The 13,489-nt window shown below is 38.1% G+C and overlaps 1 protein-coding gene across 2 annotated transcripts in view; it reads left to right on the top strand.

Moving 5' to 3' along the window:
• The first annotated feature begins 7,242 nt into the window (after nucleotides 1–7,242).
• Nucleotides 7,243–13,489, top strand: part of LOC126281416 (probable aconitate hydratase, mitochondrial) — a 91,553-nt gene continuing 85,306 nt past the window's right edge. The window contains exons 1-2 of one of the 2 annotated variants that reach the window (XM_049980353.1): nucleotides 7,243–7,925; nucleotides 8,048–8,362. In XM_049980353.1, the coding sequence (XP_049836310.1) occupies nucleotides 7,323–7,925; nucleotides 8,048–8,362 (918 nt within the window). In that variant the 5' untranslated portion in view covers nucleotides 7,243–7,322. The remainder of the gene's footprint in view (nucleotides 7,926–8,047; nucleotides 8,363–13,489) is intronic. The other variant, XM_049980354.1, reaches the window with a different exon arrangement.

Below are 13,489 nucleotides of genomic sequence, written 5' to 3'. Positions count from 1 at the left end.
TTCAAATTCCCCAACAATAATGCTTATTAGTTAGCCTCAAAGCTCCACCCTTCTCTTCTCTCATTGTGCCAGCACAAGCAGAATACTGGTCTCTGAGTCGGCACCCTCTGAGTGGTGCACATTGGGTTCTGTTAATGCTGATAGTATTTGCTTTCAGGTTAAGAATTTAAACGCCATTTCAAGTTCAGTAAGCATACATGATCAGTCTTCAAGATGATTTTTAAACACCTATGCTTTTATAGCCTTCATTGTCTTGTGACATGCGATGTATGAGAATTAACATTTAATGCTGTTGTTGTTGTGGTCTTCAGTCCTGAGACTGGTTTGATGCAGCTCTCCATGCTACTCTATCTAATGCAAGCCTCTTCATCTCCCAGTACCCACTGCAACCTACATCCTTCTGAATCTGCTAAGTATAGTCATCTCTTGGTCTCCCTCTACGATTTTTACCCTCCACGCTGCCCTCCAATACTAAATTGGTGATCCCTTGATGCCTCAGAACATGTCCTACCAACCGATCCCTTCTTCTCGTCAAGTTGTGCCACAAACTTCTCGTCTCCCCAATCCTATTCAATACCTCCTCATTAGTTACATAATCTACCCACCTAATCTTCAACATTCTTCTGTAGCACCACATTTCGAAAGCTTCTATTCTCTTCTTGTCCAAACTAGTTATCGTCCATGTTTCACTTCCATACATGGTTACACTCCATCCATACAAATACTTTCAGAAACGACTTCCTGACACTTAAATCTGTACTCGATGTTAACAAATTTCTCTTTTTCAGAAACTCTTTCCTTGCCATTGCCAGTCTACATTTTATATCCTCTCTACTTCTACCATCATCAGCTATTTTGCTCACCAAATAGCAAAACTCCTTTACTACTTTAAGTGTCTCATTTCCTAATCTAATTCCCTCAGCATCACACAACTTAATTCGACTACATTCCATTATCCTTGTTTTGCTTTTGTTGATGTTCATCTTATATCCTCCTTTCAGGACACAGTCCATTCCGTTCAACCGCTCTTCCAAGTCCTTTGCTGTCTCTGACAGAATTACAATGTCATCGGCGAACCTCAAAGTTTTTATTTCTTCTCCATGGATTTTAATACCTACTCCAAATTTTTCTTTTGTTTCCTTTACTGCTTGCTTAATATACAGATTGAATAACATCGGGGAGAGGCTACAACTCTGTCTCACTCCCTTCCCAACCACTGCTTCCCTTTCATGTCCCTCGACTCTTATAACTGCCATCTGGTTTCTGTACACATTGTAAATAGCCCTTCGCTCCCTGAATTTTACCCCTGCCACCTTTAGAATTTGAAAGAGAGTATTCCAGTCAACATTGTCAAAAGCTTTCTCTAAGTCTACAAATGCTAGAAATGTAGGTTTGCCTTTCCTTAATCTTTCTTCTAAGATAAGTCGTAAGGTCAGTATTGCCTCATGTGTTCCAACATTTCTACGGAATTCAAACTGATCTTCCCCGAGGTCGGCTTCTACCAGTTTTTCCATTTGTCTGTAAAGAAATCGCGTTAGTATTTTGCAGCTGTGACTTATTAAACTGGTAGTTAGGTAATTTTCACATCTGTCAACACCTGCTTTCTTTGGGATTGGAATTATTATATTCTTCTTGAAGTCTGAGGGTCTTTCACCTGTCTCATACATCTTGCTCACCAGATGGTAGAGTTTTGTCAGAACTGGCTCTCCCAAGGCCGTCAGTAGTTCTAATGGAATGTTGTCTACTCCTGGGGCCTCGTTTCAACTCAGGTCTTTCAGTGCTCTGTCAAACTCTTCACATAGTATCATATCTCCCATTTCATCTTCATCTACATCCTCTTCCATTTCCATAATATTGTCCTCAAGTACATCGCCCTTGTATAGACCCTCTATATACTCCTTCCACCTTTCTGCTTTCCCCTCTTTGCTTAGAACTGGGTTTCCATCTGAGCTCTTGATATTCATACAAGTGGCTCTCTTTTCTCCAAAGGTCTCTTTAATTTTCCTGTAGGCTGTATCTATCTGACCCCTAGTGACATAAGCCTCTACATTCTGTAATTTGTCCTCTAGCCATGCCTGCTTAGCCATTTTGCACTTCCTGTCAATCTCATTTTTGAGACGTTTGTATTCCTTTTGCCTGCTTCATTTACTGCATTTTTATATTTTCTCTTTTCATCAATTAAATTCAATATTTCGTCTGTTACCCAAGGATTTCTACTAGACCTCGTCTTTTTACCTACTTGATCCTCTGCTGCTTTCACTACTTCATCCCTCAGAGGTACCCATTCGTCTCTTACTGTATTTCTTTCCCCCATTCCTGTCAATTGTCCCCTTATGTTCTCCCTGAAACTCTGTACAACCTCTGGTTCTTTCAGTTTATCCAGGCCCCATCTCCTTAAATTCCCACCTTTTTGCAATTTCTTCAGTTTTAATCTACAGTTCATAACCAATAGGTTGTGGTCAGAGTCCACATCTGCCCCTGGAAATGTCCTACAATTTAAAACCTGGTTCCTAAATCTCTGATACCTTTTAGTATCTCCAGGATTCTATATTTAATACACTAATCAAATGAGTGGAATTGATTTGATGAAAACTAGTTGCTGCAAGTCTGATCATCAGTTCCTCTCCAAATATGCCAGTGGTCTCAGTGAGGCCTTCACAGACCAAAACTACCCTCCTAACCTCATACAGAAACAGATTTCCCAGACCTTCTCTCACTAGTCACCTATAATTCCCCATATACCAACTATCTAGTGACAAAGGAGCATTCCTCTTATGACTCAGAGTCACCCAGGACTGGATCAACTGAATCACATTCTCTGCCAGGAGCTTTGACTGCCTCCCACCATGCACTGAAATGAGAAATATTCTCCCCACTTTGTCCAACATTCCTCCAACAGTGGAAATCTGCCACCCAACCAAGCTATGCAATACCCTGTCTGTTCCTACCCACCCCTGCTCCAAAGCCCTTGCACCATGGTTCGTACCCCTGCAATAGACCGAGCCAAATGACTTGTCTCATACATCCTCCCACTGACATCGACTCCAGTCTTGTTAGAGGCATCTCATACCCCTCAAAGGCAGGGCCATCAGTGTAAGCAGCCATGTAATCTACCAACTTAGCAGCAACAACTGTAGTGCATTCTAAGTGGGGATGACAACTAACAAGTTGTCTGTTCCATATGAATTGCCACCATCAAATTACGGCCAAGAGACAGATGGACCATCAAGTTGCTGAACATTTCACCTAACATAATGTGCTTCACTTTAATGACTGCTTCATAATCTACATCATTTGGAATGTTAAAATTCTCACAGTATTTAAAATTAAAAACAATTTTCCAAACCTTGCTTATCTCATGATAATTTTGGAATCAATTATCTTGAGCTTCAATTAGTATGTAGTAGGGTTACTACAATACATTTAGTAATAATAGTGATAATAACAACCGGAATGTATCTCCTTTCTTGCTGTCCATTGCAGTTTTTCTTCTATTGTTAGCTCAGCAGTCTTGGTGGATGATACTCTCCTGCATTTCTATATAGGACTCTGGGTGTTCTAGTTTTATACATCAGTGCAGTAATAAGGTGTTGTAGGCTTTTGAATTCTCTTCAAAACAATTTTTTTCTGTTTTTGGAAATACTTCAAAACAATACATAATCATGACACACCACAGGATGCGTCCAAGAATCACGCTCAACTCAAACACAGCACTACATGTTACTGCATATACAACTACTACCTATTTAACAAGAAGAAATAAGAAAATACAAAAAGTTATGATAGATCTTCATTTTGAAATTTACTGATGCTCAAATATCAATTTTTTACATTCACAACAATTTATAAATGGTTAATGGTTTACATTTCATATTTTTGTCAATTTATTTTTCAAAACAGTTATAGAAACCTTAAATACAATTATAGTATTTTTAAATGTCAGTGTTTCAATTTTACAATTTATGAAAAAGTAATTATATTTTCTAAATAAACCTTATATTACCTTCAAGCTTTATTTTTGTTTATTAAAATACAAGGCCATTTGGGATATTCCATCATAACTATGCTGAATATAAGTTTACCATTTGTGCACTATTGGATGATGTAGTGAACCAAACTGTAATGGATTTTCCAGTACCTGAAGAAGGAAGGTGCACAGACCAGTTCCACTACACCACCAACATCAGCTTCTCTAAATTACACAAGTGGGAACTCTCCCTCCAACATATCCTTTGTTCCTGTAATTCCTTGGCCTCAATGTTGCTAGTCCATGTCCTCCACTTGCCTATCCGCTTCCCTGCTCCCACTCCAGTACTTCTAACACACCAAAACACTATGTGCTGCTTTCCTCATCTCTGCTTCTCTCTTCCTCAGCACAGCCTCTCAACTCTGCACCTAGTAGCCCCATCCTGTCTCTGCATGCTCTCACAGGCAGCACTAGCATCTCCACTCACCCTACCCTACAATCCTCCTGTGCCTTGCCCCCACTTCCTTACTTCAACTACCCACTCCAGCTAGATTGCTGCTCATGTCTGATGCAATTGCAGTCTGTCCTTAGCACCTGGAGACAGAGGACCTACATGTGTCAGCTGGCCTTGTTTGAAGATGTAAGTTTAATAATTCTAAAGAAGGACTTTTTCAAAAAGCTGAAATATTTCTAGTGGACTTTATTATTGTGCCTGCCTGTGAATCAACACCTCCTCTATGTGGTGAGTTGTAATATATCTTTTCCACATCATTATTGTTCCATCCCAGACTTTCCATTGTTTACGTCTGTCCACATTTGTGACTACAAATGATTTTCTGAGATTCTACCCAATCACTTTACTAATCATTATGTGTATTGATTGCTTCCGCAAGTGAGATTCCATAAATCTAGTTTAGTGTTGAACTTTGCAGGCACACTGTAGCAGCCATACTATAGAAGAGAACACAACTACTTAATTATAGGATATCATGCCCTCATGACTTGTATCAGTAACTGAATGAAGGAATGTGAAAGAATTGCCTCGTATCATTGTTGAACTGTAGGAAAATATCAGCAACTGTTAAAGCATTCCAGGTAACACATTTCAACAAACTGAAAACTCAACTAGACCTCTTCCCAAGGGTGAAACTGATGAACATGTTGATGCATCTAAGTAAAGATGAAGCAGTCCCATCCAACTGAGAAATAAGTGTAAGATAGTCTGGTGAGTATCTCATAATACTAGGTCCGGATGAGCTCCCATTTGTTTACTGGTTCCTATGTATCATTTACTTTTCATCATCCTTCATCCAAGAAGATGGACTTTCGAATTCTTTATTCATAGTCACAAGTTATGAATTTATCTGTTAGTCATGCCACATATTTGCTGTTGGTAATGAAAAATAAAATGAATCCCAACACTTCCAAAAGGGATCTGGAGGAAATACAAAATTCCACATTATTTACCACAATCATATAAAGAAACCATCAAGACACCACAAAGTTTAGCTTTTCTATCTGATGCACAGATCATTATGAATGGCATCTTAAGCTGTCACGTTTACAAAAATATATGGTATATGTATAGGCTCTAACATTCAAGATTTATATACTGCCAGCTCTACTCTCCTTACAAGTCTAATTATGTTGATCAAAGTTCATCCACAAGCAAGGATTCAAACTGATTATCTCAAGTAATCTGTCGGAGGACACTATCATCAGGCATTCCACACTAGTAGCACAAAAACCTATTAGAAACATTAAGATTTTATGATATTGAGGTGTTTTATAGCTTTATCAAAGAATTCTGAACAACTTTTCAATCTCTGATTAAAGTACATAGTTTTCAAAACACAGTCTACAACTGAAAAGATTTAACTTTAAAAATTGAATGCAAAAATTTAAAATTGAATTCAAAAATAAGAAACAAGCATGTTAGAGTTTTTGAGAGAATAGGTTAGTACTTACACACTTTATGGGAAATAATTTAGAACTGTATCTGTACCTGGATAACAGACTTTTCTTTTATATTTTCATGTATAAAATAATAAATATAATGACAAATATGTTAAAAGTTACAATATTTCCTCTAACAAGAATGTAAGAATGATACTATATAATCATTTTTGTACATTTTCAGCCTGTCATACATCATTTAAGAAAATGGATGATGCCTACAACAATAAGCAAGAACTTGCACACTTTGCAAAACAACATACATGAGTTATGGTCAAAACAACTCAATGATGCCAGAAGAAAATTTAAAAAACCTCTTTCATTGACAGAGAAAATTCTTTACTGCCACAGAACAGTCGACTCAACAAAACATATAGATCAAGGTCTTGATGTCCATGTGGACCACCTGGCACTTCAAGACAGGCAAGCCTTATTGACCATCCAGCAACTTCAACTATTAAATGTAAATTGTGACCATTTGTCATGTAGCCTTCACTGTGATGGAATCATAGAAGAAGGATATGAGGACAGCAAGCAGTTACTGCACCGACCCACTGACTATGATGATGAGATGTACAATTTTCTTAAAGCAGCGGCTACAAAGTATAAAATGGATTTTTGGCCCCCAGGATCTGGTTCACCTCATCAAGTTCTCTTTTATAATTACAATATACCTGGGAGTTTCAACATTGCTACTGACTTTTATTCTTCATTTGCTGGTGGTCTGGCTTCTATAGGTCTAAATATTAACAGTTCAACTGCTATTGATGTAATATGTGGCATTCCCATAAGCTTAAAGGATCTTAATATTGTCAATGTTGATGTTCTTGGAATTCAGAAAAAATTTGTCAGAGCACATGATATTGTAGCAAAATTACATGAAAATTTAAAGACTCACCCAAATAATATAAACATTGTTGAGTATTCTGGACCTGGAGTACACCAATTATCATGTCTGGAAATGGCTAAAATTTGCCAGTTGGGTGCAGATATTGGCATAGATATTTCTTTGTTTCCTTATACTTTGAGGATGCATTCACACCTGAAAGCAACAGGTAGAAGTGATGTGGCAGATGCATCAATGAAACATGTTGTCAATTTAACACCTGATAAAGATGCAGCTTATGATAACAAAATTACTTTAAATCTCAGTGAAACAGATCCATACATCTGCATACCATTTATACCGAGTGTGGACATCTCTGTAAATAAATTTCCAAAAGTGCTTCCTTTTAGTGTTCCAAGGAAACTGCATCTAGGGCTCATTGGGAGATATTCAATGGCAACATATAAGGATTTAATAAACTGTGCAGACATTGCCAGACAAGCTCTCTCACATGGTCTGAAGAGCAGAATTCCTCTAAAAATTAGCCCAAGTTCACACAGTATTCTCCAAGTAATGGAAAAAGAAGGCACAGCAGAAATTCTCAGGAAATTTGGAGCTGAATTTCCTGCCCTTTCCTGTGATGAAGTTGAAATTATTCGGACTGCTGGAAATAATAACAGTGCAATAATAACATCCTGCAATCGAGAACATCTCAAAGAATTTTCTATTACACCAAACTCAAATATATTTGTAGCATCCCCAGAGTTGGTTACAATATTCTCTATCATTGGTACATTAGACTCAAATCCCCTAGAACAACAACTGAAAGATACAAAAGGAAATGTTTTCTCTTTACATGATGCAAATCTGGAAGGACTTTTTAGGTTGAGCCTTAAGAGGGATGTCCAGATCCCAGAAAATCAGAGGCAAAAAACAAATGAAAATGAAGAGCAAGGCTCACAACGAACAGAGTGGATAAATCATCTGCAGCCCTTCTCAGCTCCTCTGGAAAATGAGTACAAAAATATGTTGGTGTTGATAAAAATGAAAGGCTGTTGTGATATGGATATCATCTCTCCTAGTGGTCCGTGGTTGAAATACTGTGGGAATCTCAGCAAGTACTGCAAAAACCTATTCATCAGTGCTGTGAATGCAGAAAACAACCTCAGAAATCAGGTAAACTAGTTATCAATTTAAAATTCCATAATCTTAATGTGAAACATGCTATATTTTTCTATACACTGGGGGTATCCTTTACCTTTTCCAGTTCAAATTAATTTTTAAATGCTTATCTATAGGTGCAGAGCCAGTTGTCTGGAAAACTGACAAGTGTTCATAGTGCGGCATCATCATACAAGGCATCATCATCCCCATGGATAGTTGTTGCTGAATATGGTTTTGGTGCAGGTCGCACAAATGAATATGCTGCCCTTCAGCTTCGCTATATGGGATGTAAAGCTGTATTAGCTAAATCTTTTTCTTCAAAAATGGAGAGTGATCTGAAAAGACATGGAATATTACCTTTGGTGTTTATAAAAGCACATGACTACAATCAAATAAATTCTGATGATACATTCACTATTATTGGCTTCGATGATATCATATATAAAAGGGTAAGTATTCACATGATTAAAACTAATTATGAAACAATTTCATCTACTATTTAAAAAATTCTGTGTAAATGCTTGGTACTTTATCATAAAAAAGAAACATATAGCATGTAGCATTAGATCTCTAGCTGCCCAAGGCATTGGAACTTGCTTTAATGGCTTAAGAGGAAAGGAGAGAAAGTGAAAATAATAGATCTGCTGAAAAGTTTCTCAAAGTGAAAAGGTAGTGTATTAAAACTCAGTTAAGGAATGATAAGATGCAAATGAGAGGACCTGGAATTAAATAGTGTAGTGGAACAATGCAATAATAACTGAAACAATGCAATAATAACTTCAGAACCTAAAGATTTTGAGTGTGATCTGCTAGCCACCCAAACAAAAATACAAAAGACAAGTTAAAGTATTGTATTGGGTCCACTCCTACTCTTAGACCATTTAAGTAACTTCCTCTTGACTTCAAAGAAATACTTTCTGATGATACAAGAATACTCACAACCGTTATCCCTCAGGACCCAAAAATCTATGTGCTGTTTTGTGTGAGCTTCCTCCATAACACTTTATCCATGAACAGTTGTTGTATATAAAGTAGTCACCAGTTGACATGATAAAGAACTTCCTCTTGGTTTCTTCCCAGCATCATTTCTACCAAAGTACACTTGACTGTTTTTGAGGAGAGCTGTTCTTTTCATATAACTATACCAATTTAATTGCATTACTTCAAGTGTCTTCGGAGGTTTCTTTCAGTCATAATTGCAGTTTATCATTGTAGCTTTTCACTGCTTGTAGTGCCACAATCATACAATTATGACTTTGGTTTTAGCAGTCACTCTACAGTTTTCAGTTAGTCTCCAGTTGCTGTAATCTGTACCTTCTCTCATGCACTATACAGTTTTCATATAGTAGGAGACGAACAGAAACTGTGCTTGTTGAGTATAAGTGCACACATACATTTTGCTTTCCAGAGACAGATAAACATTGTGTTGACCATGGTTTACAGGCTGCAGGCTGGTGCTTTGCATAATGGCAGCACTTACTCACCTATTGCAAAAACGGTGGCACTTCTGCTTTCTGTCTTTGACTATTATCATTGACATTACTGAAACTTCTGATGTGTCTTACATGAGCACCTCACAGCCGTCCGCTGGAGGCTACTGGCAGACAGTGAGGTCACAGATTACTTGGTGGAATGTGAGTGTGGGTAACAGTTACAAGGCTGTTCCCTTACATTTTAACAACAAAAAAGAAGTGCTGACATCTGCTTAGAGCATATCTGGTGCACCACATGATTCCCTGTCCATTGACTGAGGTTTCTGTGAAGACTTGACTAGCATGTCAGGTGGACATAATACTCATTGATAGCTCCTGTATTAGGCATTGTAATAATGTTCTTCAACAAAAAAATCATACGCTATAAAGGAAGAGGAGGATGAAATCAAAATATCTGCTAGGGAATTTTTTCTGTAATGTCAACATGGCTCTATAAGCAGATACTGAACACACTGGGTGCAGCCAGTTGTAAACCACAGCTCCTATCAGCATGAAAGACACTTGCAGCTTGTTTTCAGATGTCATCCTCGATCCCTTTATTTTATGGTTGGTGGATTTTGTGAAGATAGGTAGCCTGACACAAGGTGTGGAAGTGTGCAGTCTTCTTCTCCGTCTTTTTCTTCTCAGCATGTATATGACAACCATTTAGATGAAGTATAGCACTGCAGCAAGGTAGGCAGCTGTTGAATTTCATGATGCCAGATCCTCGAAGAGATAGTGTAAATAGGCAGTGAAGGACATGAGTCATCTGTTTAGACCCACACACACAGGGCACATCTTGATTATCATAGAGTCCCCTTTTTAAGATGGAAGCTTTACTTCACCAATTCCCACATGAAGAAGGTTAAATGACCATCTTGTTGGCCAAGGCAGGTGTTTCCTGTGAGCAGTTTCTCTTTTGGTAGTATCCAAAAATGTGTAGCTCTGGCTTGCCAGCAGTGAAGTCCCCTGCTGCCTTTTTCTTCACTAGGGACACTGTACATGAGACAAATTTTTTCCTCCTGAGTCAATGTCAAGCAATAGGTTAATGCCCATGAAATGGGTGTGTATCATTAGAGTTGATTTTAATTCTTTTGGATTCAACTGTTACTATCTGTCTGATGCCAAGTGTTGTTATTTCAGTCAGAACGTTAATCTCAACTAGAGTTTGTACCGAGCACCTTGTCACCTGGTGGCAAGTTTAACGAAGAGCAACATCAACCTTAGTGGCAAGATTGGTAGTACACTGGAGAAGGATGTTCTTCTTCCTAGTAACACAAGGCTCTATAAGCTGTACCCTGAGGTACATGTGAATGTGCTTCCGAACTTGTGACTTAGAGTTTTTTTTTTTTTAAGATACTGTTTCATACTGTAACTTTAATTCTGACACTGCCACATTGCTTCTTAAATGTTAGGCTCCTGTCAAGAATAACCCTGAAGTATTTAATGGTGTGGAGCTGTTATTGAGAGGAGTTCCCTGCCAACTTTCAACTTTCAGTTTACATGTCTGTTGTAGCGGTAGTAAGCACTGACTACAGCACTGATTTGGTTTCAGGCTATTGGCTTCATAATACTCTCACATGTTATCAAGACAGATGAAAGTTGATGGGGTGCAAGCTGTTTTACTTGGTTGACTGTTGGTTTACAAGTTAAATACTGTGAGAGCAAGAAGTGACAATATGCAGTATCATTCCCAGAACCAAACACAGTGTTCGGGTTTGGAGACAAGTGTAGTGCTCAAATCAGAGGTTCAAAAAATATATAATGGTATCAGATGCAGATCTCTTGATCTCTGCAATTTGAAGACTCATATCCCATAGCCCCTCAAAAGGTCAGGAACACACTTGACAAAAGCAGTGGCTAATCAGATGGATGAGTATGTTCACATGGGAGGTAATTTGGTTAGAATAACTCCTCTCTATAGACTCACTTAAAAATTATTTGCTGGTTTTAGAGAAAAATAGTACATCAGTAATTCCAAGAACAGAGGTGAACATTCTTCCTTCTATGGCAGATGTAGTAAGAAATACTGAGTTACAAAATTATGAGACAGAATTGTTGGTCAATACTTAACTACAAGAGCAAACTTTTTAATACTGTCAACTGACACATTCAGTGGTGAACGTGAAAAGTGCAGTACCAAAGAAGATAGCAAACAATTAACTAACAGTTATTGTACATATACAGCATACAGAATATATGATTGGATTTGTAGATGATTTGGGGTGTACAGGATGTGAAATTTAGTACACTGGGCTACCAAATCTGGCAGCTATGATGGCAATGAGTCAAACTAAGCTTGGATGACAGGTACACATACAGCATTCCATGCTGCTTTAACCCTGTGCTAGAGAGAATGAAGTGTGGCTAGTGAACAGTGGGGGTCCAGTTTCTTGGCAACCCATAATCTAATGTTTTCAATGGAGGAGATGACAGAGCAGGGCAACTGTGTGCTGAGAGCATAAAGTCTTGCATTATCTTATTGAAACTTAACATCATAGGGACTTTGGTGATAGAGCTAAGAGACAGGCATAATATGACATAAATGAAATGGCTGCTGTCCAAATTACGATCTACATGAATCAGATATGGTAATGATTTGTGCCCAACACCACCTGTCATATCTACACACCAACTGCTGGGCTCTTATGACAATGATGTATGTATTGTGGCAATGATTATTCTCCTTGGAGCCTCCACACATCATGATGCAGTACATAGAATCAACACTCACCTGAAAAGATGACACAGTGTCACATCTGCGTCCAATATTATCATTGGGTACACCACTGTTGGTGCACCTCTCTCTGTAGTCACATCAAAGGAAGCCATACCACTGGGCACTGTACCAAGGATCCAAGAGGCTCCACACTGTCTATGTCGATAGCTGTCTTGCTACAAACAAGCCCATTCCCTGACTCAAGATATGTGACATAGCTGTAAAATCATGCCCAGCCAAAACAACAGTGTATATGTCTCATCAGGCATTAGTCACAGGGGGCTTTTGAGATCCTGCATGGCACTCCTGAACCCACTGATTCCGTATTCATAATCACTGATTCCAACCAGTAAGAACAGCACTATCGTGGAATGACAAAGATCATTCTTAATAGGGCACAATCCCGTTGCTATCACATTCCAACATGTGCTAATGGAATTTCTCTTTCTTATGTGAAGCATAACACAATCTTCTCACAACTATCGACATTCCAATATGATTTCTGAATGAGCAGCCCACTGCATAACCTTCTCTTGTACACAGAATGTAGTTGGTGTTACAGCTATCTTCAGTTGTTATTGTTGTGCTGGAATACTTATCATTTATACATCCAAGCATACCATCTTGATGTTTATTTGCATGCAGCCTTTGTGGTGTTGCAATTTTTAGTTGCCATCAGTGAATATAAATATGCAAAACTTGTAAAGCTTTTAAAACTATTAACTTCTTCCTCTGGGAGGAAATATGGATAGGAAGGTCTTAAAAGAAGGTAGGTCACTCACACAGTAGCTCACAAAATTTTCCTTTTGATAAAATTAATATTGGATTAGTTACATGCAGGAGCTTTGAAGCTAATGCCTTAGAACTAATCTCAGTTATTAACAGTAATAACACACATGCATATTAAGAACAGAAAGCTGACTGAAGCCAGAAGTGAAAAGTGGTGGAATCTTAAATTCCAATTGGTTCATAGATCAAGGGTATGCAAGGCAGCAATGGCAGTGATGTATTTATTGCTGTAATAAATTCAGTCATATCAAGCTGGTTATTACAGATGCTGAATGAAAAATAATCTGGTTAAATGTAAGAGCCAAAGTGGAGTTCAACATGTGTGGATGCTTTTATAGACCATCTGCTTCAGAAGCTGTAGTACCAGAATGCTTTAGAGAATACTTGGAGACTGTTGTGTGGAAAAATCTGGATCATGTCACATAATAAAGGGAATTGTACTTGATGGATATAGGATGAGAGGCTTGCTTCATTAAAACAGGCACCATTGATCAGGATTTCATTGAGATGGTTCCAAATGTATTATCTGAAAATTCAGTAATCAAGAGTCAATAATTAGTCTTGCCATGACCATGGCAGTGTGCATTTGGGTGCCT

This window comes from Schistocerca gregaria, chromosome 7 (genome assembly GCF_023897955.1).
Source record: "Schistocerca gregaria isolate iqSchGreg1 chromosome 7, iqSchGreg1.2, whole genome shotgun sequence".
Lineage (NCBI taxonomy): Eukaryota > Metazoa > Arthropoda > Insecta > Orthoptera > Acrididae > Schistocerca > Schistocerca gregaria.
Note: the sequence above shows the minus strand (reverse complement) of the source record. Positions and strands in the feature narration are given on the sequence as shown.